General features: G+C 44.9%; 1 protein-coding gene across 3 annotated transcripts; it reads left to right on the top strand.

Annotated features, from left to right (window-relative positions):
* The first annotated feature begins 223 nt into the window (after positions 1-223).
* Positions 224-21,482, top strand: CKMT2 (creatine kinase, mitochondrial 2). Of its 3 annotated transcripts, XM_073234554.1 has the most exons (11): positions 224-505; positions 7,443-7,597; positions 10,381-10,551; positions 11,864-12,062; positions 13,518-13,613; positions 14,048-14,269; positions 15,949-16,034; positions 16,951-17,074; positions 17,705-17,839; positions 18,992-19,117; positions 21,222-21,482. In XM_073234554.1, exons 2-11 carry the CDS (start codon positions 7,503-7,505, stop codon positions 21,339-21,341), a joined length of 1,374 nt encoding a protein of 457 aa, XP_073090655.1. In that variant the 5' UTR covers positions 224-505; positions 7,443-7,502; the 3' UTR covers positions 21,342-21,482. The 3 variants fall into 3 exon arrangements, with proteins under 3 accessions (XP_073090655.1, XP_036855691.1, XP_017531631.1); XM_036999796.2 differs by lacking the exon at positions 7,443-7,597 and having other exon boundaries at positions 224-577; XM_017676142.3 differs by lacking the exon at positions 7,443-7,597 and having other exon boundaries at positions 228-505.
* The last annotated feature ends 2,984 nt before the right edge of the window (positions 21,483-24,466 follow it).

Below are 24,466 nucleotides of genomic sequence, written 5' to 3'. Positions count from 1 at the left end.
TCTCAGACAACAAGTTGGCAGGAGAACCTCTGTTGCCTGGCTCAGAGCCTGATGAGCAGCTGGAAAGGGGGAGGTGGCTATTTTACAGGGCTGGGGCTCCTAAGGGAAGGTAGAATCAAATCTCCTGATAGATGTGGCAGTTTCCTGGGCTGGCCCTTCACCCTGAGGCTGCTCCTGCAGGGCTGGGCAGCCAGTCAGCAGGCTGCAGGCCCAACAACCCTTGCAGAGCCCAGGGAGAGGCAGCCTTCAGGGCCAGATTTGGGAGAGGGAAATGTTTCAGAGAAAGGGCAGGTGCTAGAAAGAGCCCAGTGCCTGGGGAGAAGAGGAGTCCGCCGCTGGCCTTCAAGGGCAGAACTTGGGGATCACGTGCGTCCTGAGGGATTGGCTGCAGTGGGCCCCCAGCCCCGCCCAGGCCAGGAGCCTTTTCTGGGCCAGGCCTTGCCAGCTCCTGCTATACTTCTTGGCTGTGTTCGTGCAACAGGACACAGGACACTCCGGCTCCAAGGTCAGTGAGACCCTGAAACCCAGCGTTATTCCTCTGAAGAGGGGCATTGCCAGAGCCAGTGTAAGGGGCCTGGTGAGCAATGGACCTGGGCCTGTGGGTGGGGACCATATCTGGGACGCTTATCTCTGGCACTGCTCCTGCGTGAGGAGCTCGTGGTAACTCTAAAGAAGCCCACAGAGTGTCTGCCCTTGGCTGCAGCCTCCTGCATTCTCCTGCTTCCAGGCGCAGGTCACCAGTCCCTGGGACAGCACCATGCGAGGTCCCTGAACCTGGTCAGCACTCTGCCTGCAGTGCTTGCTTCTGATAGCAAGTCAGGAATTGTTCTTGAAGGAAAAGAGTGGTAATACCATTGAATTTAGGACTTTAAACTTCAACTCTCTTTTCTTCTTAATTTATAGGGACTAATCCATTGCTGGGAATAATACCAACAGAGGCACATGTCAGTGCTTTGGATAACTTAACTGAAAAATGAACATTTTGAGGCTCTCAAAAGGAGCTAATTAATAACTGGCCCAGCAGCTGGACCCCATTTAAACTGGCTGATAGGACTGCTGGACATACATTTCTGAAATCCCCACCCAGTAATAATCACCTAACTGTTTATCTCCCACTGAATGGAGAAATGCTGCAGAACTGGCCTAAGTAGGTTCCCCCTGTGGCAAAGTTGTGTTCCTTGTTTGATCACTTGGTTGGCTTGCAGGGAGTTCCTGAGAGACTTGCTTTGTGCCTTGAGTGGGTGACACCTCTGCCTTCAGATGCTCTGCTGGGCGTGCGGAGTGGCATTTGCCAGAACCAGCCGAAACCCTTGGGTTCTCCTTGGTGCTGCCCTTTAGACCTTTCGGAGAGCATTGCTTTGGCTCTGCAACCCCCAAAGGGTCAGCTGGAATGTGAAGTGGCCGTCGGTGCCCTCTTGATGAGGCTATGCCAGTCCAGCTGGTGTGCGGCGCCCAGGAGTGCCCCGCTCCCGTCCACAGCTCCTGTACTTCCTGCTTCTGCACTAGTACCCTTGGTCTGTCCCTCTGTTGCTCATGGAGGGGAACATGACCACCACCGACCCTGGCAAGGGGCCTTCCTGACCCAGAACACTCTTAGAAGGCATATGGGTATTACTAGCTGTGTGAGCACGCTCCATGTCTTGCTCTGCATTTATAAGCACCTTTTCCCAAAACCCCCGCCTTTAGAGTTCCCCCTTCCGCTGGTTAAGGCACCATCCCAGCGAAGCGCACTAGTCCCACCTGCACCCAGGGGCTCTGCCAGCAGCATGGTTGAATCATATCCTTAGAGAACGGGCCATAGGCTGGGTCAGTTTTCTGAAAGGGAAACTTTAGGAAAGCCTGGATTGGAGGGTGGGACAAGAAATGGGGAGTCATGGGTGTTCAGAGGCAGGAGGAGGATTGGTTCTGAGGCAAATTTTGCCCCTGGGTCTCCATCACTCCTGCAGCTCAGAGAAGGAGCCATTTGACTTCCCAGTATTCTGGGAGTTCCTGCCCACTGAGCCTGGACTGCCCCACGGAGCCAGTCCTGAAGGTGACTGTTAGAGGTCATGCCCACCACTGCCTGGGAAGCCTAAGGACCCTCCCTCAGGCAGGAAAGGAGGCACCCACTCCTTTGCAGCATTTCAAATACCAACTGGATCCTAACTTCCTATTTTCTTGAAAATAATTCGCCCTTGAGAGATGAGACTGGTAGTGGTTTTATGACTTCATTACCAGGAGGCCCAGAAGAGGCTTCTAATTTACAGGGAAGGACTGCAAACATCTTCTGCTTATGACTTTCTACCTGCTGAATAGAACAAAGATGCCCAAGGGGGCAGTATTCCAGTGGTGGTGAAGTAACTGGACCCTTTGCTCTTTTAGAACTGGGAAGGGCCAGCGGTTTTCTGCTGGCCTAGCAGACTGACATCACAGGAGTTTGTTCAGAGTGCTCTGTGGAGCTGGTCCAACCCCAAGGATGTCCTCTGTTTTGGGGTTGCCTTCTCTGGATGGAAAGCTGACACATAGTCCTCCACTGCCCTCCACTCCAAGGAGCTCAAATACATGGATGCTGTGTATAGCTGGCCCAGAAATAACTCTGAGTCAGCAGAGAGGCCCCCATGGCATCTCCATCCAGGATATTCAGGATGACCAGGAGGCAGCAACAGAACCCGAGGCCTCCACACCCCAGGAAGGGGCAGGACCAGGCAAAATCATCAGAACGGGACCCAGCCTTGGGTGCCTGCCTGGGACAGACACATATATAGCTCTTGGGCTCTCTGACAAAACAGCTTAATGTGTTGGTTATTTTTTAATGGAGAGAGCAAGTGTAGGAATAAACACAATATCACTGCCTTTGGTCTTGCACCCCAGATAGAAATATCCCTGGCTTGAAGCCTAGGAATCCTGTGGATTTTAGCTCTAATGCTGTAAATAATACTTTTCAAATCAGGAGTCATGGGAGTGTTCCAGGCTAGAGAAACTGAGGCAAACAGCTTCTACAGGATAAAGGCTGGAGACAACCTGCTTCCATACCCCTGCAATCCCTACTTCTAAGGGAAGAAGGGTGGAGAGAGGAGGGAAGGAAAGACAAGCCTGTGCCCTATCTCTTCAAAAAAAGGCAGGCTGGCCCAGTGTTCCCAGCGTGGCTGGCAGGCATGTTGGGCACCTGACCTTGGAGTAGAGGGAGCAGAGGTACCCCTGGCATCAGGCTACTTCAGCAGAAGACAGAGAAGAAGGAAAGAGAACAGGCTTAGAATATTCTGGGACTTCAGGAGAGTCACATGCTCTGATTGATTTTCCTGTGCCTAGGAGCTGCTGTGGTAAATGTATTACTATGGTCTTGCAGGTCTGTTGGAGTGGAGTAATCTGGGGCACTCCTAGGTCTTAAATCACAGGTGGTTTCCCTCCAATTGCTGGTCAGTGCAGGGCTGCCTGTGAGGTACTGTGGTCTGCAAGGAGCCTGAATCCAGGGCCAAAGACACACCTGGGCTCAAATCCTAGCTTTATCATCATGCTGGCCCTGAGACTTGGAGCAGGTCAATTGCTCTTTCTTGAGCCTCAGTTTCCCCATCTGCAAAATAATGCCTGCTTGGCAGGATTGTTGCAAAGACTAAAACCAGAGTCTATAAGGATTCTTGTACAGTTCATAGCTCATGGTAGGAGCTCAATAAATGTTAGTTTAAAAAAGAGGACAGTAAGGTTTGACTGGGCATGCACAGATGGAAAGGAAATTTCAGGTGGAAAGTCCCAAGCAAAGAGTCAGAGGTGGGTGAGGCCTGTCTGGTGAAGCCAGCAGGTAAGGGGTTGTCATGGGACATGAGCCCCTCTGAGATGGGCCTGGAAGAACTTGGGAGCCCATCTGGTGAAATCCACTTTGTGATCCCTAATGTTGGTTTTCAGAAGATGATGATTGGGTCTGAAAGCATGTGATGGGCTCCTTCTGGAATAAAATTTTGTCTTCAGAGAGATTACAAATACAACATGTAAATGAAATACTTTAAATGCTAAAAATGTAAGCTAAACTCGACAAACAGAGAGGAGGCAGACTAATGCCAGCTGGGTAATCAGGGTGGGCTTTGGGGACCAAATGATCACTGTCCCACAGCCTCAAGGTCTTTAGCGGGAGTGATGCACAGTTATTCAATGCCCATTGTAGCCTATCACTGACCTCACAACACCCAGGAAGTGATCTCATTGGGCTCCTTATACAGAGGGACTCCTGAGGCTCAGGTAGGCAAAACACCAGGTCCCCAGACCCCACAGGGCTCAGGAATTGCCTGTGAAGCTCTTCTGCAATACATGTGATGGCCCCATTCTTGCAAAAACTCATTCAAAATATGGAGCCTAGAAATCTGGATTTTTCAACACACTTCACAGCTGATTTTTTTACTTTTTTTTAAATCATGAAGTAACATATGCTCATTTTTACAAGTAACACAGTACAGGAAAAATAATCTGTCTCCTCCAAGTCCACTGCTCTGAAGTAACCCTTTTTTTTTCATTCCACCTCCCTGAGGTAACCCTTTTAGTAGTTTGATGAATAACCTTCAACACTTTTTTTTATGTTCACACAAATATATGCAAATACACACACACACACATACATACATACATACATATATACATACATACATATATGATCATTACAGAATTGGGACCACTCATATTCATTACTTTGCAAGTTTTTTTTTCCTTTTAACCTAAGAATATGGCATAGATGTTCATTTAGGAAAGTGAAGGCAGTTTTAGCTGATTTCTTTTACAGCTGCAGAATATGCCATTGTCTGGATGTGCCACACTTAATAGAGCACTCCTCCCTCTGATGGACAGGTTATTCACAGCTTTTTTTTTAACTATTACAAAGAGAGCTTCCATAATCATCCTTGTGCCTCTCTCCTCATATACTGATGGCTTTATTTCTGCAGAAAGGGTTTCCAAAGTGTGATGCTAGGCCAGTCGCTGTACACTAAATGTTTCCTGGTTCACATCCAAAATGTGATTCTCTGTAGCATCTCAGAGCAGTCGGGGGTGATTCTGGGAGCCAGGGAGCGGGAAGGGCCAGGCAGAGCTGCACCCATCCCACCTCCTGCCCCCTTAATTCTTCTCAGTGCTACTCAACAGGAGCCTTTCAGGACCAAAAGTAGGCTGCACCTTGCCCTGTAGGCAGCCTTTATTTAACCATCTCCTTGGGAGCAGAATTCCTGACTTGGAGCATCTACATGTAACTTTTTCTGCAGAAAGGCTCCTGCTCCCCAGCCCTGCATGTCCTGGGCAGGCAGCCAACCTGAGAAGTGCCTGTGGACAAGGCCTAGGGAGAGAATGCATTGTGGCTGAAGGAAGGGAGAGCACTTGGGAGCAAGCTGCAGGTGCAGAAGGGTTGCAATCTGGAAGGCAGAATCGGTTCTGGCCTATTAGGGATGCAAATCCCTGGAGGAGCAGGAGGCCCTGCTTGGCCCAGTGGCACACTCAGGACCAGAGGGCACCTGAGTCCTCAGGGGAGGGGCAGCACAAGCAAAAGGCTCCATCTTGGCTCAGCAGACGCAGGAAAGCACTAGGAGGCAGCTGGCTCAGGAAGTGGCCTGAGTAAGGGGCAGAACAGAGGGGTCCCAGAGGAGAGCACCCCTGGGAAGACCCTTATGTGGCTCCAGGCAGGCTCTACAATTGCTCCCTGGGGCCTATCTAAGTCTCTGGGGGTACTTTCAATGTGCTCAGCTGGTAACTCCATCTGTCAGAGGTGCGAAGGAGCCTTTAGACCCCATTCCTTGGACAAAGCTGAGTTCCCTGCTGCTGGGCTGTTTGCTATGTTGAAGGGAGAATGTTCCCAGACACTGTGGGCTGCACCTAGAGGTGACTTCACCAGAGCAGTGCAAAGTGACAGTAACAGCCAATACACACTCAGCTCTTGAGGAGTGCCAGGCACTGTACTGCAGACTTCACGTGAATGATCTCTTTAGTCCTCAGAATTATTATTTTCATTTTACACTGAAGAATACTAGGACTTGGTAAGCAAAAGAACTTTCTCAAGGCCAAGAGGATTTTTCATGGCAGAACTGGATTCAAACCCAAGTTTCCTGGCTTCAGAGCCTCTGATCATGACATGACACCTGTGTCTGTTTGAGGTTATAATCTCCCATCCCTGCTGGTGCCCAAGTAGGGCCTGGGGAGCAGCTGGGAAGGCTGCCATGAGGGGATTTAGAAACAGGGTGGGTAGTTGAACAATCACCGTCCTTTCCAGTTCAGGCACCTCTTACGAGGGAACTCTCTTACAAGCCCCCAAGCGTATTAGAAGATAGAGTTTCCTAAATACCTCACATGTATGTACCTCCAATTCAACAGGATCAACCTGTCCTAGCATGTAACCCAAACCCAACCAAGTTTTCCAGGCATGGGGAATCCTCAGGTCAGAAACCTGGGAGACTGCCAAGACTCCTTTTTGACTCTCATGCCACACCTGACTGGTCACAAAGGCCCCTGAGCCCCCCAGCTAGCTCTCTTAGAAATGTGTCCATCCATCTCTGTGCAGCTTTGCCCCTTGCCATGGCTCCGTTTGGAAAATCTCCTGCTTGGCTTATTTGAGGACACGAGGACCTGGTTTCCAGCCTCGAGATCCCTTTCCCTTCCTCACCATTTTAGTAACATTAGCCACAAGAACTTTCAACATTTATTGCCTGCTCCTTATATGTCAGGGTTCGTGCTAAGGACTCATTTAATCCTCACAAAATCTTTATGGGTAGGTCCCATCATTGGTCCTGTTGTATAGGAGAGGAAACTGAATGGCGCTGCTCAAATTGTCTGTAGCAAAAGCTGTTATTAATTACTACTCCCTAACAGACCAATACAGCCATATAAAAAATAAAAAACAAAGACATACAAAATACCAGCTTAAATTGTTTTTCATTGAAATTACTCTATGGAAGTTCTGTAAACGTTCTAAAGGCTTACTGAATTTCTGTATTTATCTCACCATGAACTAGTAACATCCACAGACCACACCTCCACAAATCTAGTAAAATTACTTCCCTGCTAAAAATCCTGTTGTCACTTTTCACCACCTCCAGGGTCAAGTGCCAAGTCTCACAGAGGCTTTCTTCTTGCTTTGGCTGCAGTGCCCTCTGGATGTGGGCCTGCCTAGGTCTGCAGCCTCTGCCACTGCCTTTCACTTCCCCGGCTGCCCCGCCACCCCTGGGGCTCCCCGCCACTGTGCACTGTTTTCCATCTGGAACATCCCCCCATCCAACTGGCAAGTGACACCCCCAAAAGCTTTCCACCCACTCCAGAAAGACCTCCCCTGGTTCACCAGGCAGATTTGGTTCTTCTCGTCTTATTCCTTTCATCCTTGTCGATTACAATGATATGTTTTTACAATGATCAATCTGCCTCACTGGACTGTGAGCTCGTGGAGGGCAGCCCCAGTATCTGACACAGGACTGATTCTCACTTTAACTTAACTCTTGATGTTTCAGGGGAATTACCATCTGTAGATTCCCTCCAGAGCCAACTTTGGATTAGTGACTATACTTAGGATGCTGTGTCTCCATCCTGAAGATTCTGGACCTAGGCACAGAAAGGGGGGCATATTTAGCCTCTCTTCCTCTTCTCCTTTTTGCAGCATTCAAAGGTAGATGATTAAGTCTGGTGTGGGCAGAGAGCAATGGCCATTGTGCCACCTTGAAGATGCCTGGAAAGCAGCTGGCCAGAGACAGGCGATGCATGGGGCATCCTGTCATCTGTTTATGTATGTGGGTGTTAGGTACCCAGTCAATTTTCTGCTCTAATTCTTTGCAGTTTGTGACCTGGTACTAGTCCCAGGGCAGGTGGAAGCAAGCAATACCTCAGTCTGATTAAGACCAGACCAGCTTCCTTGAACAGTGTAACTGAATGGTCTGCTCCCATAGCAGGCTGTGCCCTCCACAGGGCTCTCAGGGGTTCTGGTTCCCCTTATAGAACACTTATCATGTGACTTGTAGATGCCCAGGAATTGCCCAGGTTAATAGAATGAACTATGAAAACAGACTGCTGGCTTTGAATCCCCTCATTGCCACTCACAAACTGATTTTGAGCAAGTTATTTTACCTTTCTTCATCTCAATTTGCTCATCTGTAAAATGAGGATAATACAAATGTCAGCCTCATGGATCTATTGTGAGAGTTAATGGCATGAAGGGAATTTAAAAAATTTAAAAGCTTTGCACAGGATCTTTGTTTATTGAGCTTTGTTACATTTCTTCTTTGACTCCCATTCCTTCCAATGTGCTTGGTGATCTTTGACAGGAGCCTCAGATTTCTTTATGCTCCAAACTTTTCTCAGTAGTTTCACAATATATACTGATTTATAAAACCACCATGTTTGGAAACCAGCAAAGCCAATTACTGACTGTATTGGTGGACACAGATTACTTCTTAGGTACCTCTTTCCAGCTTGACTTGTTTATGCCACATGTTACCATCTGTGCAAATAACAAATCAAGCCTCTTCTAAGCAGCAATTTTAGCTGCTTCTAGTGCTTATGTAATATTTGGGGTCTCCAGGGTAACAGGGAAATCTGTAAGTCAAAATAATGTCTGCCTGTGCAGCTTTTTAAGACTAGCTCTTAACATGCAATAGAGACTGTGTTTAGTCATGAGGAAAAGTAATTTCATTGTAAGTCTGGCTCTAGGTCTTTGGGGAGCATGGCACAGAGGTTCCCTGGATCAGTAGCCAGTTCAATGAGACTTTTGCTTCAATCTCACACCCAAGTTTATTAATTGGGACCTCACTAGTGAAATTCAATGTCTCTGTGTATCTTGGAGAGAGGAAAACAGAGAGTCAAGGAAACAAGAATTCTTCACTTCACCAAAACTTTGTGTCTGTCAATTCTCTACAAGGCATTGAAGCAGGAACACTAAAGAATTTCAACTCCAGGATTGTTTGGCTTGCTATGAAGTTTCCACAGGATCACTGGCATCAATTGTACATCACTGCCCAGATGCCAGTGCAATGTTGGAACTCTTAGATGTAAATTAATATTCTTGTTTCCAGAAATTAAAATATGGATATGATGACATTTCAGACATTAATATTTTGAGTCAGACACCCATCCACAGATCACCTTCACAGGGAGAAAGATCTTTGAAGACCACCAGTTGTCAGTTGGCTGCACATTTCTGTTACCAAGACATGCCAATAAGAGACAAGGGGTTTGGGCAAGGAAAGTGACTTTATTCAGAAAACCAGCAGACCAAGAAGATGATGGACTAACAGCCTAAAGCACCATCTTAACTCAGGGTTGATTGCTAGCTTCTTCTGTATAAGGGAAGGGGGGAACAGGAGGCAGATGAGGTCAGAAGGTGACAATTGACCTTAGACATCAGACGTCAAAAAGGGTCTGGGGAGGGTTGTGAAACTCCTTGTCCTTGGTTAAGTTGACATGGGTCTGGCCATGATGTTCCTCTAATTCCTTGACAATCCAGCCATCATTTCTGTATATACTTCTTTATCACCTCCAGGAAGGTGAGTTTTGGGTAAGAGCCTGGTTGCATAAATCTTAAGTCATGAGCAAAATTCCTTTTGATTATTAACAAGTCTACATTTAGGGCTGAACAGAAGCTTTTTGACTCAAACATTAAGGCAGCAAAGGAGACAGATACAATATGAAGGCAGAGATGCCACTTTTCACTTGGTTACATTTCTTCTTTGACTCCCATACCTCTCGGTGTGCTTGGTGATCTTTGACTCAGAGCTTGTTGCTTGATCTTATTCAGTAGGAAACCAGGACCTACACTGCATATGCTTTCTTCAGAGAGAATGTGAGTCTGCTTCTGCTGGGAGCCAGGGTCTGAGGGTCTGCTGACCTTGGGCCATGGTGGCCCTTCTCAAGGGTCCTAGCTCAACAGGGAATCACCGGCTCAGCTCCCCACCTCACTGCTGGTATCCTGGTCTTAGTGCTCGGATGCACAGCCTCCACAAGATTACCTAAACCTACTGGCTGGTTACTCTTGAGCCCTGACACCAACTCATTTGGGGTGAGTGGAGTAGAAGGGTGGTCCTTGGGCACTTTGTCTGCCTCTGACAAGCCCAACAGTCCATACTATTCAGGATTTAGTTGTTGTGCAGTGACAGGGTCCAAAAGGGCACCTCATTTGTCAAACAGCCAGAAGTAGAAATCCTGTTTTTGTTAATTTTTCCTATACCGTATTGCTGGGGAAAATGTCAGGGACTTCAGACAGTTTAACATTCACAATATCTAAAAGCACCCAGATATTCCCAAGCAGTGTGGGGGTGGGGGGAGGAAGAAAGAGAAAAACAAAACAAACCAAAAGAGGGGTTGTGGTCTCCATAATTCTTTCTCTTGCCTGTTTGATCTCCATGCTGTGGTTCAGGGCCATCCTGTGAGCCTGTCTAATCCAGTTCCTCTGTTTCCCAGACATTCATCTGGAGGAAGGATGGCCAGTACCTTCTCTAAGTTGCTAACTGGCCGCAATGCTTCTCTGTTCTTGGCCACCTTGGGCACGAGTGCCCTGACCACCGGCTACCTGCTCAATCGTCAGAATGTGTGTGCTGAAGCCCAGGAGCAGCACAGGCTATTCCCTGCAAGGTATGTCTCCTCGTCTCTGCAGGAACTCCAAATGCCAGCCAGAAATACACTTTCTCCTACTGTCAACAAGAGTCCTTCTTTCTGCCGATGAGGGGGATTAAGTCATGTTGCTAATCATTTTGGAGACTCATTAAGCACAGTGACTTGTGGCAAATACAAGGAAGGGTCCTGCCATCATTCCTCCTTGTTGTCCAGTTGAATAATCACACTAGTAACAGTAACCACCTGCTGAACACTTTTATGTGTGCTCAGCACTATATATGGAGCATTTATTTTTTTTGCCTTAGCATCCCTTTGTGATGAAATGGAGGTTTAGGAAAATTAAGTAGTGCTCAAGGTCACCCAGCTAGTACAGCTGAAAGCAAATCCAGGGACCCTGATTCCAGACCCATGCCTCATTTGCCACTGTCCTCCTGGAAAATGAGGCTGTGGTACTGATTTTTAGTACAGCCTTAAAGCACATTGCAGCTGGAAGGTGGAGGAGTGGCATGGAGATGGACACGTCTTCTCAGCCTTGGTGCCTTGCCAGGACTGAGATGTCACACCCTGCAGAGTGGAGAGCAGTGCTGACTGTAGGACTCCATGTAGGCAGCTTTGGAGGACAGAGATGAGGAGAACCTGGGGGGTTCTCAGAGACATTTATGGGCTCTTGCAGGGATCTGGGTCTCTGAGGGAATTACCGGGCCCACCACATACCTCAGAAATTCCTAAAGTAAGATTACCTGTGTTTGAGCCTGTGGTGGTCCTGAATCTCCTCTCCTTCAACCAATATATATTCATTTCCATGTGTTATTCCAACAGATACTTACTGAATGTCTGTTTCAACGGCCAGGCAGTGTTCTCAACAAAGCAGATGCACTCCCTGCTCTCATGGAGCTTGTGTCATGCATGCAGGACAGAAGAACAGCTAATTTCTACCTGCAGGGTTTCTAGCCTCTCCACTGTAGACCTAAGGGACCAAAGTGTGGCCGTGTATTTTACCAAAACTTCTGGGTTAAAAAAAAAAAAGTCTGCATATTATTTCAGTTTATTTCCTAATTGTTTTTACTTTATTTCCTCTCTGCATGAACATAAACCACCGTCTGCGGGCTCTCAGAGCCAGCATCATGGAATCTTTAGTCAGGGCCGGGTCTGTTTCTCAGGCAGTTTTGGGAACTATTTGTAAAAGTCTGGCTTACTTAAGTCATGGAGCCAAGTGTCCCCAGGCCACAGGCTGAAAAGAGCTTGGTGGAGGGATGGGCAGACACGAAGCCCTGGCCCAGGCCCCCTCTCTTGGGGCGGCCCTCTGAAAGCCCGTGTCCTCCACATGCAGTGCAGACTACCCCGATCTGCGCAAGCACAACAACTGCATGGCCGAGTGCCTCACCCCGGCCATTTACGCCAAGCTCCGCAACAAGGTGACGCCCCACGGCTACACCCTGGACCAGTGTATCCAGACTGGCGTGGACAACCCCGGCCACCCCTTCATAAAGACTGTGGGCATGGTGGCTGGTGACGAGGAGTCCTATGAGGTAAAACTGCTGCTGGCTTTGGAGTAAGGGGGGAAGCTCTGGGTCCCAGCACCCCTCTCATCTCTATGGGGCCAGATCTCTGCCTTCTTGGGAAAGGCTCCCGCAAAGGGAAGCCAGCTTCATCAGACATCTGGAATGCTTTCTGGGATAATGAGGTCTATAGCTTTGCAGGGACTAGGCTCCCTTGTCTTGGCTGCAGCTTTGGTATTTCTCCCTGTGGAGGAATGAGTTACGTGACAGAGCTCTCTGAGCTTGTCAAGGGGGTGAACTGGTGCAGAAAAAAGTAAAATCCCATAATTTATTTCATTAGTGATGTGCACTCACCAACAAGACATTAGGAGACAATGTGTTTATGGCTGGGCTTTATTGAGGGGGGAGAAGATTCCATGTGTCTTTAGTTTGGGAATTACTGATTACAGAGTCACTGTAGCCCACACTACTGAGTTCACCAAGTCTCTCAAAGAAATCCCACAACCTCAGAAGCATAGGCTGGCCTGCTGCTCATGGAACTTGGCCACCACTCAGCCCTCTCCACAAAGCAGCGTCGACATCACGACAAATGCCTCCGGCCCTCCTCCCTTAGGTCCTCCCTCTTTGCGTCCGTCTGTTGCAGGGAGCTGAAGGCAGTTCCCTGGGAAAGCAGCGGTTACGAGGAGAGAGGCAGGTCATCCTGAATAAGCCAGACTGCTAGCTCATTTATGTGCACAACTCTGGGCTCCCAGAGTCCCAGACTAGAGCCGGCTCCCTGCACCCAAACGTGCCCCCACCCCACTTACCACAGCTCCAAAAGGCTGTGGGTGCTCTTGTATGACTTCTCTCAATTTTACTTCAAGGATATTCCTGAAGTTTTTGTTTTGCTTTGTTTTTTAAATAGGTTTTACAGGAGATAGTTTTGGCTAGGGAGGATCCTCTGAGAGGTCCCAGCTTCGCTTTACCTGCTACTGGGCACTTTTTTTCTGGGGTAGCCAGTTTTCCAAGAATTTATTATGTTGCTTAAACTCTGGAACCTGACATCCCTTTTGACCACAAAACTGCTTGGCCTCTGATCTAGCAGCTCATTTAATCCACAAAGGCAAGAACTTCTGTGGAAAACCCTCAAATTCTTAAACAGAAGATTTTCTTGCTCATCTGACGGCCCTGAGTTTGGCAGAATCATGAGGGAGGAGGGAGGCAGGACGCAGTCCTCAACCCTGCCCTCTCCCAGGGGCAAGGGGCCTCGAAGGGATTTTCTCCGGTATTAGGCAGCGATGATTATGATGATGGCTGTTCATGTTATTATTAGTATTGAGCATCAGTCCACTCACATTCCCATTTCCTGCATGGTAGTACTGGGGATTTCAGAAAAGGAGGGTAGCAGCTGTGGCCCTTCAGGTAAAAAGGGGCAAGAGAAAGGAACAGTGTTCTGTAATAGATGAACCAGTTAAAGAGGAAACGAGAGCATCTTTTCTCCTGCAGGTGTTTGCTGACCTTTTTGACCCTGTCATCAAACTAAGGCACAATGGCTATGACCCTAGGGCGATGAAACACCCTACAGATCTGGATGCATCCAAGGTAGGCTCAGTCCCCTCTTGTACCTTTCTGTGAAGATGGCACTCTAGAGACCAAGGTGAGGAGCACCTGAGAGAAGGGTTACTTGCCCTGGGTCACATGTGTCTTGAAAGCAGTGTGATGGTCCTCACACAGCATACTCCCTGGAGGGCCGAAGAAAAGGCTAGGAAGGTCGCAGAGTGTTTTCTGTCCTTGATCAGTACCACTAGGGTGGTGTTGGTCAATGAGAACTTCCCAAAGCAGTTCCTTTTTCATCCCAAAGCTAGTGGGGGGTAAAAGATTCCACACGGCTCTGTGTAAAGTAGCTGTCCCTTACTGAGGTCTAAGACCCCTACCCCCGTAATTCCAAAATGTGTCCAGCATGTTGGAGGCAGGCAAACATGCACAGTGCCTGAGGGCTGAGGCTGGCTGCGATGACCCCATGCTCTGCCTGGCAGGTCACCCAAGGGCAGTTTGACGAGCGCTACGTGCTGTCGTCTCGGGTGCGCACTGGCCGCAGTATCCGGGGGCTGAGTCTGCCACCCGCCTGCACCCGGGCAGAGCGGAGGGAGGTGGAGAATGTGGCCATCACTGCCCTGCAGGGCCTCAAGGGAGACCTGGCCGGCCGCTACTACAAGTTGTCTGAGATGACGGAGCAGGACCAGCAACGGCTGATCGACGTGAGTAGCCCTTCAACCACCCTGCGCTGCCTGATGAGCACAGCACAGCCTTTCCCTGAGCTCAGGCCCCTGTCGTGGCTGGGAGTTTGCTGGGGTTACAACCAGTTCAGTATAAGGAAGGAACATGAGGCCTTAAGACTTTAGGTCAAGCCATGGAAATCATTTCCTGCACAGGGAACTCCAATACAGAGTTGGTTGGTTGGAGATCTGAGGGTAGGGGTGAATGGAGGATTCCCTTGCTTGTTGATAAATGCAAACAATTGGGTGTGGAAATCCTGTGTATGAGTGAAGGATGGCCTCCATTTTGCACCCAAAGAAAGTCCTGGGAGCTTGGAAAATCTGGAAAGGAAATTGTCCAGTTGGAAGGCCTGCCCCGACTCTAATTGGAACCAGCCTCTGGGAATCCTGCTGCCTCCACAGGTCCTCCATGGCTTCACTCTACCCCCAGGATAGACAAAACCCAAGTCCCTTACTTATTTTCCTCTTGGCACAACTAAAGCAGGCTAGCAGTTTCAGATGTAACTTTTAACTAAACTGCAAGGAAAAGCAGAAACAAGTATCTGTCCTTTCAGAAGATTCAATGCCACAAAATATGCTCCATTTTCAAATCAGACAGGTCAGCTCTATGGTCTCTGAGCCTCAGTCTCCTAACGTCTGCAGCTGTCAGGCCAACCTCCACCTGCCCTGTACAAATCAAGCCCTCCTCCACATCAAATGGCCAATTCTGGTTTCCAGCTGAAGGGACACACTTTTTCCTGGGCAATGACAGTCCACAAGCCTGTCCTGGCTAATATCTCTGACCCTTCCCACTTAAGCGATTGTAGAAGGACTTCTTGCTCCATATCCTCTTGAGCTCTTACCTCAGTGTAATCATATCTGAATATATGGTATCCATATTCATAATCTTACTGTGTACACACAGTAAGGAAAATGTCAGTCTCTTGGTACTGATTTTGAGTTGAAGAGTTTTATATCGTAGTTAAAGGACCAAGCTTGGAGGACTGAATCTAGGCTCTGCCACTTTTTAGCAATGTAATATTGGGTAGGTTGTCTCTCTCTCTCTGAATCTCAGTCTTAGTCATCTATAAAATAAAATGATTATACTTGCCTCATAGTGTTGTGGGAATTAAGGAAATAAATTAAAAGCACACAGAGCACATAGTGAGCATGAAATTGATGGTAGCTATTTTATTTATGGATCATTATTTTACATCTCGAATACTTTCCAATGAAAGGAATGATAATAATGAACCGATGGTGGCCGTGTAGAACAGACTTTCTCGCGATAGCACCCGTTCCGTTGCCACCCGCTGTGCTACTGCAGACCTTTGGTGCTGGCGAGGTGCACAGACTCAATGGCAATTAAGCATTTCCATCCAGGCTAAGATGGTGGTTTTTCAACCTTAGCTGTGTGCCAGAATGACCTGAAGAGCTTTTTAAAATCCCAATGTCCAGGCCACACCCTACAACAGTCAAGTCAGAATCTCTGGGGGGATGGGTACAGGGCATTAGTATCTTTTTTGAAAGCTCCCAGGTGATTCGAGGGGGCAGTCAGCCTGAGAACCACTGTCTGAGACCTTGGCCATTATTAGTTATTTGAAACTTGGCCACCTGGCACTTGTAGTCATTTCTGATCTCATGAGTGTCTTCTTTTCTGCTTTGTCCCTTTTGTCTTGCAGGATCACTTTCTGTTTGATAAGCCAGTCTCCCCTTTACTAACATGTGCTGGGATGGCCCGTGACTGGCCAGATGCCAGGGGAATCTGGTATGGATGTAGCATTTCCATGTTTGCCACATGGGCAGAGGATCGCCTTCAGATCGCCTGCTTGTCCTAACCTCAGGTTGCTGTGACCTGCAGTTGACAGCATGCCTGGCTTGAACTAAATGAAGAAGACAGAGTACTTAGAAACTGTGTGTGTGTAATACCTAAATATTGTGATATTTCTAAGATGTGTAGGACTGTTTGCTGGTTGGCATGAATCATGCATGAGGAAAAGAATATTGTATTTTAAAAGAAAAAAGTAGCTTCATATTATTTGACCTCACTATGACATTAAAACAAAAGAACAGAAAATGAAAAACAAATATTGAGGATTTAAGCAGAAACCTGTAAGGAAGAATGGATATAGAGTACACATATTTTTTTCTGGGCCAACAGTCCCCAGTCCACTTTGATTCCTATACCTTGGTAGGTTATTCTGGCCACCCAAAGCAGCAGAGATAAATGTGTTCATGAGCAGCAGCTCAGTGGGGGTGGGTAGGCAAGATCTATACAGCAAACGAATGACATCTTCTGCACCCCAAACACCTTGGGCTGCATTTGTTTTTTAAAGCAGCACACCATTGTGGTTGACTCTATCAGGAGATAAAATGCTCTTGTTAATGGCAAAGCCAAAGGTTATCATAGTTGGATTACTGTCATCCTAGTCTGAAGAAGAAGGAGAGATTATATTCTTGTTGGACAAAAACATGACAGCTTTAAAAGTTGGATTTGGTCGTCTTATTCATTCTGCCAAAGTAATGTTATTTTGTAGTACTTGTTCAGGCACAATTAAGAGATTAGGGCCGTCTAAGAAATGAGAAAGGTGAAATGAAGCAATCAAGCTGCAGAGGTAATGGGAATTTTCATGTGTTGAAACAAATGTAATTAACACTCAACACCACATTTCTCTCTTCATTAGGCATAATTATGACAAGACATTTCTCATCTGGATTAATGAGGAAGACCACACCAGGGTAATCTCTATGGAAAAAGGAGGCAATATGAAACGAGTATTTGAGCGATTCTGTCGTGGACTAAAAGAAGTAAGATGTTAGCAGAAATTTCTGAATATTCATCAAAATAAAATCCCTTTCTTTTTCATTCTTGAGAGGAGACCCTATGGTGACTTCCTAGATGGGAACAATTTTCCTAGGGATCATGGCACTCTTTTGGGCTGGGACTTCTAGTGCATGCTTCCAAAAAAATGGGTGACTTTTTTTTTTTGTTAATAGCTAATTCCTATGCTTCTTGCCCCAATCCAAAATGGTTAGGGGAAGTCTGTGGATTATTAGTTATTTTCTAATTTCTTTTAACAAACTCTTAGCCATTTAAAGCAGAGCTAGTATACTATGGTCATAAGTAATCTGACCACAGCCTTACCTGCTGAGAATTTCTAAGTTCTCCTGCTATTCTCATGTGAAAAACAATAATAGAAATTTTATTGTTTAGTGTGTGCTAGGTAGTGTTCAGTGCTTAATTTTACATGGTTCATCTAATTTAATCGGACCATTTTAATATTCTGACAAATGAGGCATTTTTCTATTAAAGAAGTACTAGAAATCTACCTATATTTCATTCATGGCAAACCTGTAGTACATACGCTTTTCCCTGGTGTTTGGGATCTGCTAAGTGAAAGGATATCCGAGAACTTTGTCACTTGTTCACTGTTGTAGGTAGAACACTTAATCCAAGAACGCGGCTGGGAGTTCATGTGGAACGAGCGCCTAGGGTACATTCTGACCTGCCCTTCAAACCTCGGCACAGGATTACGGGCTGGTGTCCACGTTAGGATCCCAAAGCTCAGCAAGGTAATGTTGTATAGCCAGCAGGCCTGCTGGGTTCTGCTGGTCACCACAGACGTGACTGCTTTGGGGAGGGAGGAAATGTCACTGCCTGTTCCTGAGTCCTTTCCTTTCTATACTTATTATAGAAAATACTGACAAAGAGTTCAGTTTGCCTCCAAAGACACTTGAATCAATTAGGATGACAGGTTAAGGAGCTGTAAGAAAGGGATGAGCAAGAAGTTTGAATTCTCCCAGGTCGCTCTGCTCTGCTCCCTGGGGCTCCTCCCATCCCTTCCTCTCTCTGGCGCCAAGGTTCTCACACTTGAGCCTGCATCAGATCACCTGGAGACTTGCAGAAACACAGATCTCTAGGTGACCTGCAGAATCTAAATTTTTAACAGGTTTCCAAGTGATGCTGACATTTCTGGTCAGGGCACTACACTTTGAGGACAACTGTCTCAGGGCACTGTCCTCTTTACCTGGTCACAGTCAGGCACCACATTAACGCTCACGATGGGGAGAGCATGCAGGTGTGTCCATGTAAGGATCTAAAGTCTAGGCCTGACAGTGGCACACATCGTTTTTGCTCCATCCATTGGCAAGAACTTAGCCAGTGGTTACTTCCTCAGTTCCACCTGTGAACGAGGAGGAAAAAGGATTCTAGTGGGCAATGAACAGTTCCTGCCACAGGGCACCAAATGGATTAAATACTTTAAAATGATTTTACATTTTTTTGCCAGAAAAGCACAAAAATTTTGTTATTCAAAATTCCAGTGCTAAAAAAATGATTTGACAGAATTTAACTTCATGATTTTATGACATCAGTGACAACTGTTATGTAGATGAATAATAAACTCACCAAAGCTGGCAGCCAGATGCCAAAAAGTGGTATAAAAGTTAGCAACAGCTCTGCTGCCTTCTAGCTGTGGGACTTTGGGCAAGTTAATTCCTCTGAGCCTGTTTCCTCTTCTGTGAAGAGGGGGTGAAAGTGATGCCTACATCATGTTGTGGTCATAGGTTTAAAAGTTCCAGCATGGTGCCCTGGCACATAGGAAATATATGCTTTATATATTAACTGTTACTACTCCTCATCACACTTTTTTCCTAAGAGAATATGCCAATGATGGTGAATCGATTTTGCTTCTTGACAGCACTAAGTATTATCTCTTGTCCCAGGATCCACGCTTTTCTAAGATCCTGGAAAACCTAAGGCTCCAGAAGCGTGGCACAGGTGGCGTGGACACTGCAGCAGTGGCAGATGTCTATGACATTTCCAACATAGATCGAATTGGTCGATCAGAGGTAACATCTCTCTTCTGAATGTGAATTAACAAAATCAGCCTAAGCAAAAGAGGGAATAGACAAGTAGCTTAAATAGCTTTACCTTATTCACAAGCTTTGAGACCTCTTTCCCCGTTGAGTCCTGACTCAAGCTGGCATTTCATTTCCTTCTGTAATATTATTCCTCCAGGGGAAATAACTGCACAAAGGTAAGCCCAACGTAAACTGAGGATGTACAGGCAAGTAAAGGAATTCACGGTGGGTCTGTGGTCACCTACTTGCCCGAGAGCTACTCCAGCCATCTTCAGCAGCAGGAGTTCTATTATGCTAAAAGACAGCAGTATTTTATCTGTTAAGTCAGAGATCATGCTCTCTCACTGAGGATGGTAAAATAGTGGAATTTTCTCTTGATTCTAAATTTCCTCTGGTGAAGGCCACATGCTATCATTACCACTTTGGTAGTTTTAGATACTTGATAGTTTCTAAAGTTTTATTTTAGGGCTAGAGATGGCAAATAAGCTATATGCTTGATAAATGTGAGATTGTGCTCATAAAATAACCCTTAGGATTCTGGGAATACATGGGATGAATAGGATTCATAAACTATATGTAGGCCTGGAGTGGTGCATGTGATGAAGCTTGAAGAGCACATGTAAGGAACATGCAGCTGAATCCCAAGCAAATACTGATCGCAGTAGGTCACACCAGCTTTATGGATGTGGGCACATTGAACATATTGGGCCATCATTAATTTAAAAGCCTCTTATTCCTCTAACACAAATCTTAATAACTCAGTGGCTAGTTACTAAATCTTTGGATCAATGGTGCTTTCTTCTTCCTTGACAGCTTTTAAATATTTCATTGCCTATTGGCAGCTATAAATACATCTTCTGAAATTTACTGAATAATGTGTGGTGTAGGGAATAAAGAAGATCTGGTACCTAGCCCTGTCTGCTTCTAATATTAACTAGATTTTCATAACTGGAAAGCAAGGCGATCATTACTCAAAAAAAATTTTTTAAGTCCAAGTTAATAAATGATCATTGTAAAAGCTAGAAAAATGCCAAAAAGTATTAAAAAATAAAATTACCAGGAATTCCTGAGTTAAAGATGAGGAGCACTTATTTATGACCAAGTTTCCTACCAAAAGATTTATACCAAGATAGAGACGAACCATCTCACCACACCCTTACCAACATAAGGATGGGTCAGTTGGATAAGGAAAAAATATGTATTTGATTAGGAGTGACAACGAACCCTCTCTTGGGGTCCCAGTTTCCTTATTCATGAAAAGGGGCAGGGAGGGGACTGGACTCCGTCATGCCTAAGGTGTGTTCAGCTATAACACTCAAGGATCCCTTCTGTCCTTGCTGCTCATTCTTGAGTTATATCATATACTTTCATGCTGTCTGGAATTAATGAATTGTTTACTATTTTAGTTTGGATCACTTCACGAGAAGTGCAAGTAATTTGTTTTTGGGCGGTAATCCCAGGAAAAATCCATAGGTAGATGTGCTCTATTTTAAGAAAAACCAGTATCTGTAAACCAAAATTCTAACATTTTTTTAAAGCAGTAATTTAAAAAAATTTATCTTAATATAATTCACAGTTTCCTTTAAGTAGTAAACTTGCCTGGTACAGTGAAAACATGAGTTAATTGCCAACATTTAATTTTCAGCAACTTTTCCAAAAGCCTTGGATAATCAGTACTTGAATAGCTAAGTAGTAGATCAGAATTCAGATCTGGGCCAAAGAACAACACAAGAGTGTCGCCGTGTTGCTTTACTTTAGACCAACTGTTATTGTATAGCAGAAACTGATGGGGAAAAAGTGTCTGAGATGCAAACTAATGGTTTTCATATATAAAAAGAGTAGTAACCCCATCTTAAGTAGTAACTCTATCTTAACTAAAGAAAGATTGAGAGAAACCCTGTGACATCTCTGCTCCCTGTGTCTGACAATGACCATCAGATACTCCTCTTCCCACAACCCTTTAAGGAAATAACAAGACAAAAACAATTGTTGTAAAAGCCATCTAACATGGCCAGCGTTCATTTCCCACTATTGTTCCTATTGATCAAGGTCATCTATGCAAATTAATCATTCATCTTTTTCACTACCAAAGGTTGAACTTGTTCAGATAGTCATCGATGGAGTCAATTACCTGGTGGATTGTGAAAAGAAGTTGGAGAGAGGCCAAGATATCAAGGTGCCACCACCTCTGCCTCAGTTTAGCAGGAAATGAACTTTCTCTTTCCCAATTTAAATAATTTGTCTGCTGGGACGACAGACTAAAGAAATTTCTACTCTGAGAGTTTTTGTAGACTTGAAAAAATGTAAAATTGTAGGCCCTGCCTATCTTTACAATAAAACTCTCCTTAATATCTTTGGTTTGTTCCCGTTTTTTTTTTTTAATGCTACTGAGAAGGGCAAACACATCAAATTATAATTAGCAGAGGGCAAAAATATTTTAAGGTAATTATCAAACTAATATTTGTAAGACCAGTTACACACAAATCTAAAAACCTTCCAATTATCCATATGCTACTATAGTCAACACTTGAACAAATCCCTATGGACACCATTGGAAAATGGGAACTAATATAAATAATCAATTTTCTGACAAATAGAGCAAAAGGAGATTCATTTCTCCTGAAAGGTGGAAGACTACACAAATGAGGCTGAGGATATTTATTCAGCTATTCATTCCCTTAAATTTGGCAGAAACTTTAAGGCATGCATAGGAAAGCTTTTTGGTGAAAAAAATAGGAAGTCTTCAAGTATGTTCTGATAGGGGTTTTAAGCATATGGGGAAATTGGAGGCAGGCTAACTAGAAACAGGGTATCCTATACAACTGGTTTGGGGAGCATATCTGGCTTTCTCTAATTGGTATTGAGTTGGAAACGGGGAAAATATCAGGGCACTGGCAGTCATGACCAAGTGCAATCTCTGGGCTGACTGGTACTGAGATTGTGGTCTGGTTTCCTTACCTGGTTGCTGCAGAGATAGTGGGTCAGGGTTCTATTGTCATATGTAGTCTGGCATTGTCTGTTTGTATACTCAGTCTCTCAAAAGCAATCCAAAATTTGATGTTCAAAATACTAAAAATGTGTTTGGTATAATTCAAAAGCTGAATTATTTCCTCAGCATGCATATCCTTATCTCAAGTCTTTTTATTCTTTTCCATCCATCTTGTGATGTCTGCACCTGAAATGGACTGACAGAAGAGGTGGGAGCAAGTAATTCTGGAACAAGTTATTAATTTGCTCCACATACAAAAGAAAAATATTGTTAGTCTTTAATAACAGGAATAGGATCAAGTTCTGTGTTCTGTAAGTGAGCAGTGTAGGTGCTAGAGTTAAATCACAGCTATAACATAAGCATTTGTCTTCCCTCCTGCTCTACTGAGAACGAAAAGGTATAAAAGACACTTGTGCTGGTGATAATAGGCACCACACTAACTTTTGAGTGACAAATTGGTATGTGGTAAAATTTAGGAGAGAAAACACACCCAGTATAATTTAGGACATCATGCTAAGCCCCGTGGATGGAGGGCTGTTCTGCTGCCAATGCCTGTGATAGGAGAGATCAGAGCCTCAGGCAGCAGCACTTTGGGGACAGAGGGACACAGGGTAGAGAAGACTACTGTCATGGCCAAGCACACTGACTCTACAGCCACATTGCTAGGGTACAGATCCCAGCTCACCCACTGTGTGACACTACATGTTTTACGCAGTCTCTAGGTTCTTCAATTTGCTCTGTATAATATGATAACAATGGTAATACCAATCTTATAACGTTGTTGGGAGGTTGGGAGGACAAAATGGTATTTGTAAAGTTCACACAGAAGTACTCAACGCATTAAGTACTGTGTAAGGGTTTGCTGAATAAATATAAAAGAAAGAAATTATTATAATACTACATATCTGAATAGCCTTTAAAGCAATCCCTTGGGGCAAACCAACAGACCTAATGGTCTCTCTTCTGAAAGGTCATAGGAGGTAAATGTTAAATGAAGGCAAACTCATACAACTAAAAAAACATAAGCATAAACGATCTGAATAGATGAAACAGAAGCATGTTAATAAGAATCAACTGAATGTCTAATGTACAGAGCATACAGCTAACGTCTCTTTTTGTTGCATTTTTACCTTGTTCATTTCTCATCTTTGGCCTTCAGTTCCACACATCAATAACCACACCCATACTTGCATTCAATTTTGGCTTGCCCACAGACTGTTAGTACTTAATCTATCTTATCTACATTTGAAACTCTTGATTTGTGGGGCTGTTTGACTTTTATTGTATCACTAGAAATATATTCCTGTGTGACTTTCCTCTTTAAGAATAAGATATTAATAACTAAAGCCAGTCATTTAAGCCAAGTCTACAATGGATCCTGGAACATTCTATCTGGCCCCTCACTTTTTGTTGAAATCCTCCATATTCATCACATACCCGTCTCTGACAGCTCTTCAGACAATTTTCAGATCATGTAATAGCACTTTAATTGGACACAAGAATATTCTTTCTCCTCAAGCATTGCCAAATACATGAATGATACGATTCTGTTTGCAAAAGTATGCTGAGTTATATTTCTGCCACAAAAAACAAGTACATTGGCAATGTTACAGTGAAAATAAAAGATCTTTTATGTGGAAGATGAATCAATTGGAGATCAAGAAACTCTTAATTAAAATTCTAATTGACACCATATCTTTCAGCCAAAGTAGTCATAGCATGCAAATAGTTCTTGCTTACTAAGGTCTATTCAATCAGTATTCATCGAGTAATGATGTGAACCGAGCATTGTTCTGAGTCATGCGACCTTCTTAATTTCTCTATTCCTTGAATCAGAGGCAGAATGTAGCTGCAGTAGGCTTTAATGCTGGGAAATGATTCTGGCTCTCTTCCGTGATAAGAGGAATACAGGTCCTTCTCCTTGACTTCCATGCTGCCAAGTCATCATAGTAAGTATGTCTACTTATGGGGAACTGACTAGCCTCCCTCAGGCCAAAAGTTGAAAGCTGCCAAAAGAAGTTTTGGCCTCATAAAGTTGAACGCTGTTTTGAGGTCAGAAGATTGGCCTTAAATTCAAGCTCAGCTACTAACCAGCTATATGACCAAAGGAAAATTACTTGAAGAGTCTTGATTTCATTTGTAAAATGGAGGTAAATCTAGACCTGCAAAGTTTTTATGATGATTAAATAAGGCAGTGGCACACTTTAAAAAATTTTTAACTGTAACCTATGGGAAGAAATGTTCTATATCAGATTTCAGTATACACAAGTGCACAAGTATATGTATAAAAGCCAAACAAAAGTTTTGTGTAGTAATTTTTATCCTATTTGAGATGCACTCTGATATTT

The sequence above is a fragment of the Manis javanica genome, chromosome 1 (assembly GCF_040802235.1).
Source record: "Manis javanica isolate MJ-LG chromosome 1, MJ_LKY, whole genome shotgun sequence".
Lineage (NCBI taxonomy): Eukaryota > Metazoa > Chordata > Mammalia > Pholidota > Manidae > Manis > Manis javanica.
Note: the sequence above shows the minus strand (reverse complement) of the source record. Positions and strands in the feature narration are given on the sequence as shown.

Excerpts from the sequence above, each read along its gene's own strand:
- CKMT2 (XM_073234554.1), top strand. The coding sequence starts at position 7,503 with ATGCTGTGTCTCCATCCTGAAGATTCTGGACCTAGGCACAGAAAGGGG. Across the intron at positions 16,035-16,950 it reads CCAGATGCCAGGGGAATCTG|GCATAATTATGACAAGACAT; the intron begins GTATGGATGTAG and ends TCTCTTCATTAG. Across the intron at positions 17,075-17,704 it reads TCTGTCGTGGACTAAAAGAA|GTAGAACACTTAATCCAAGA; the intron begins GTAAGATGTTAG and ends TCACTGTTGTAG.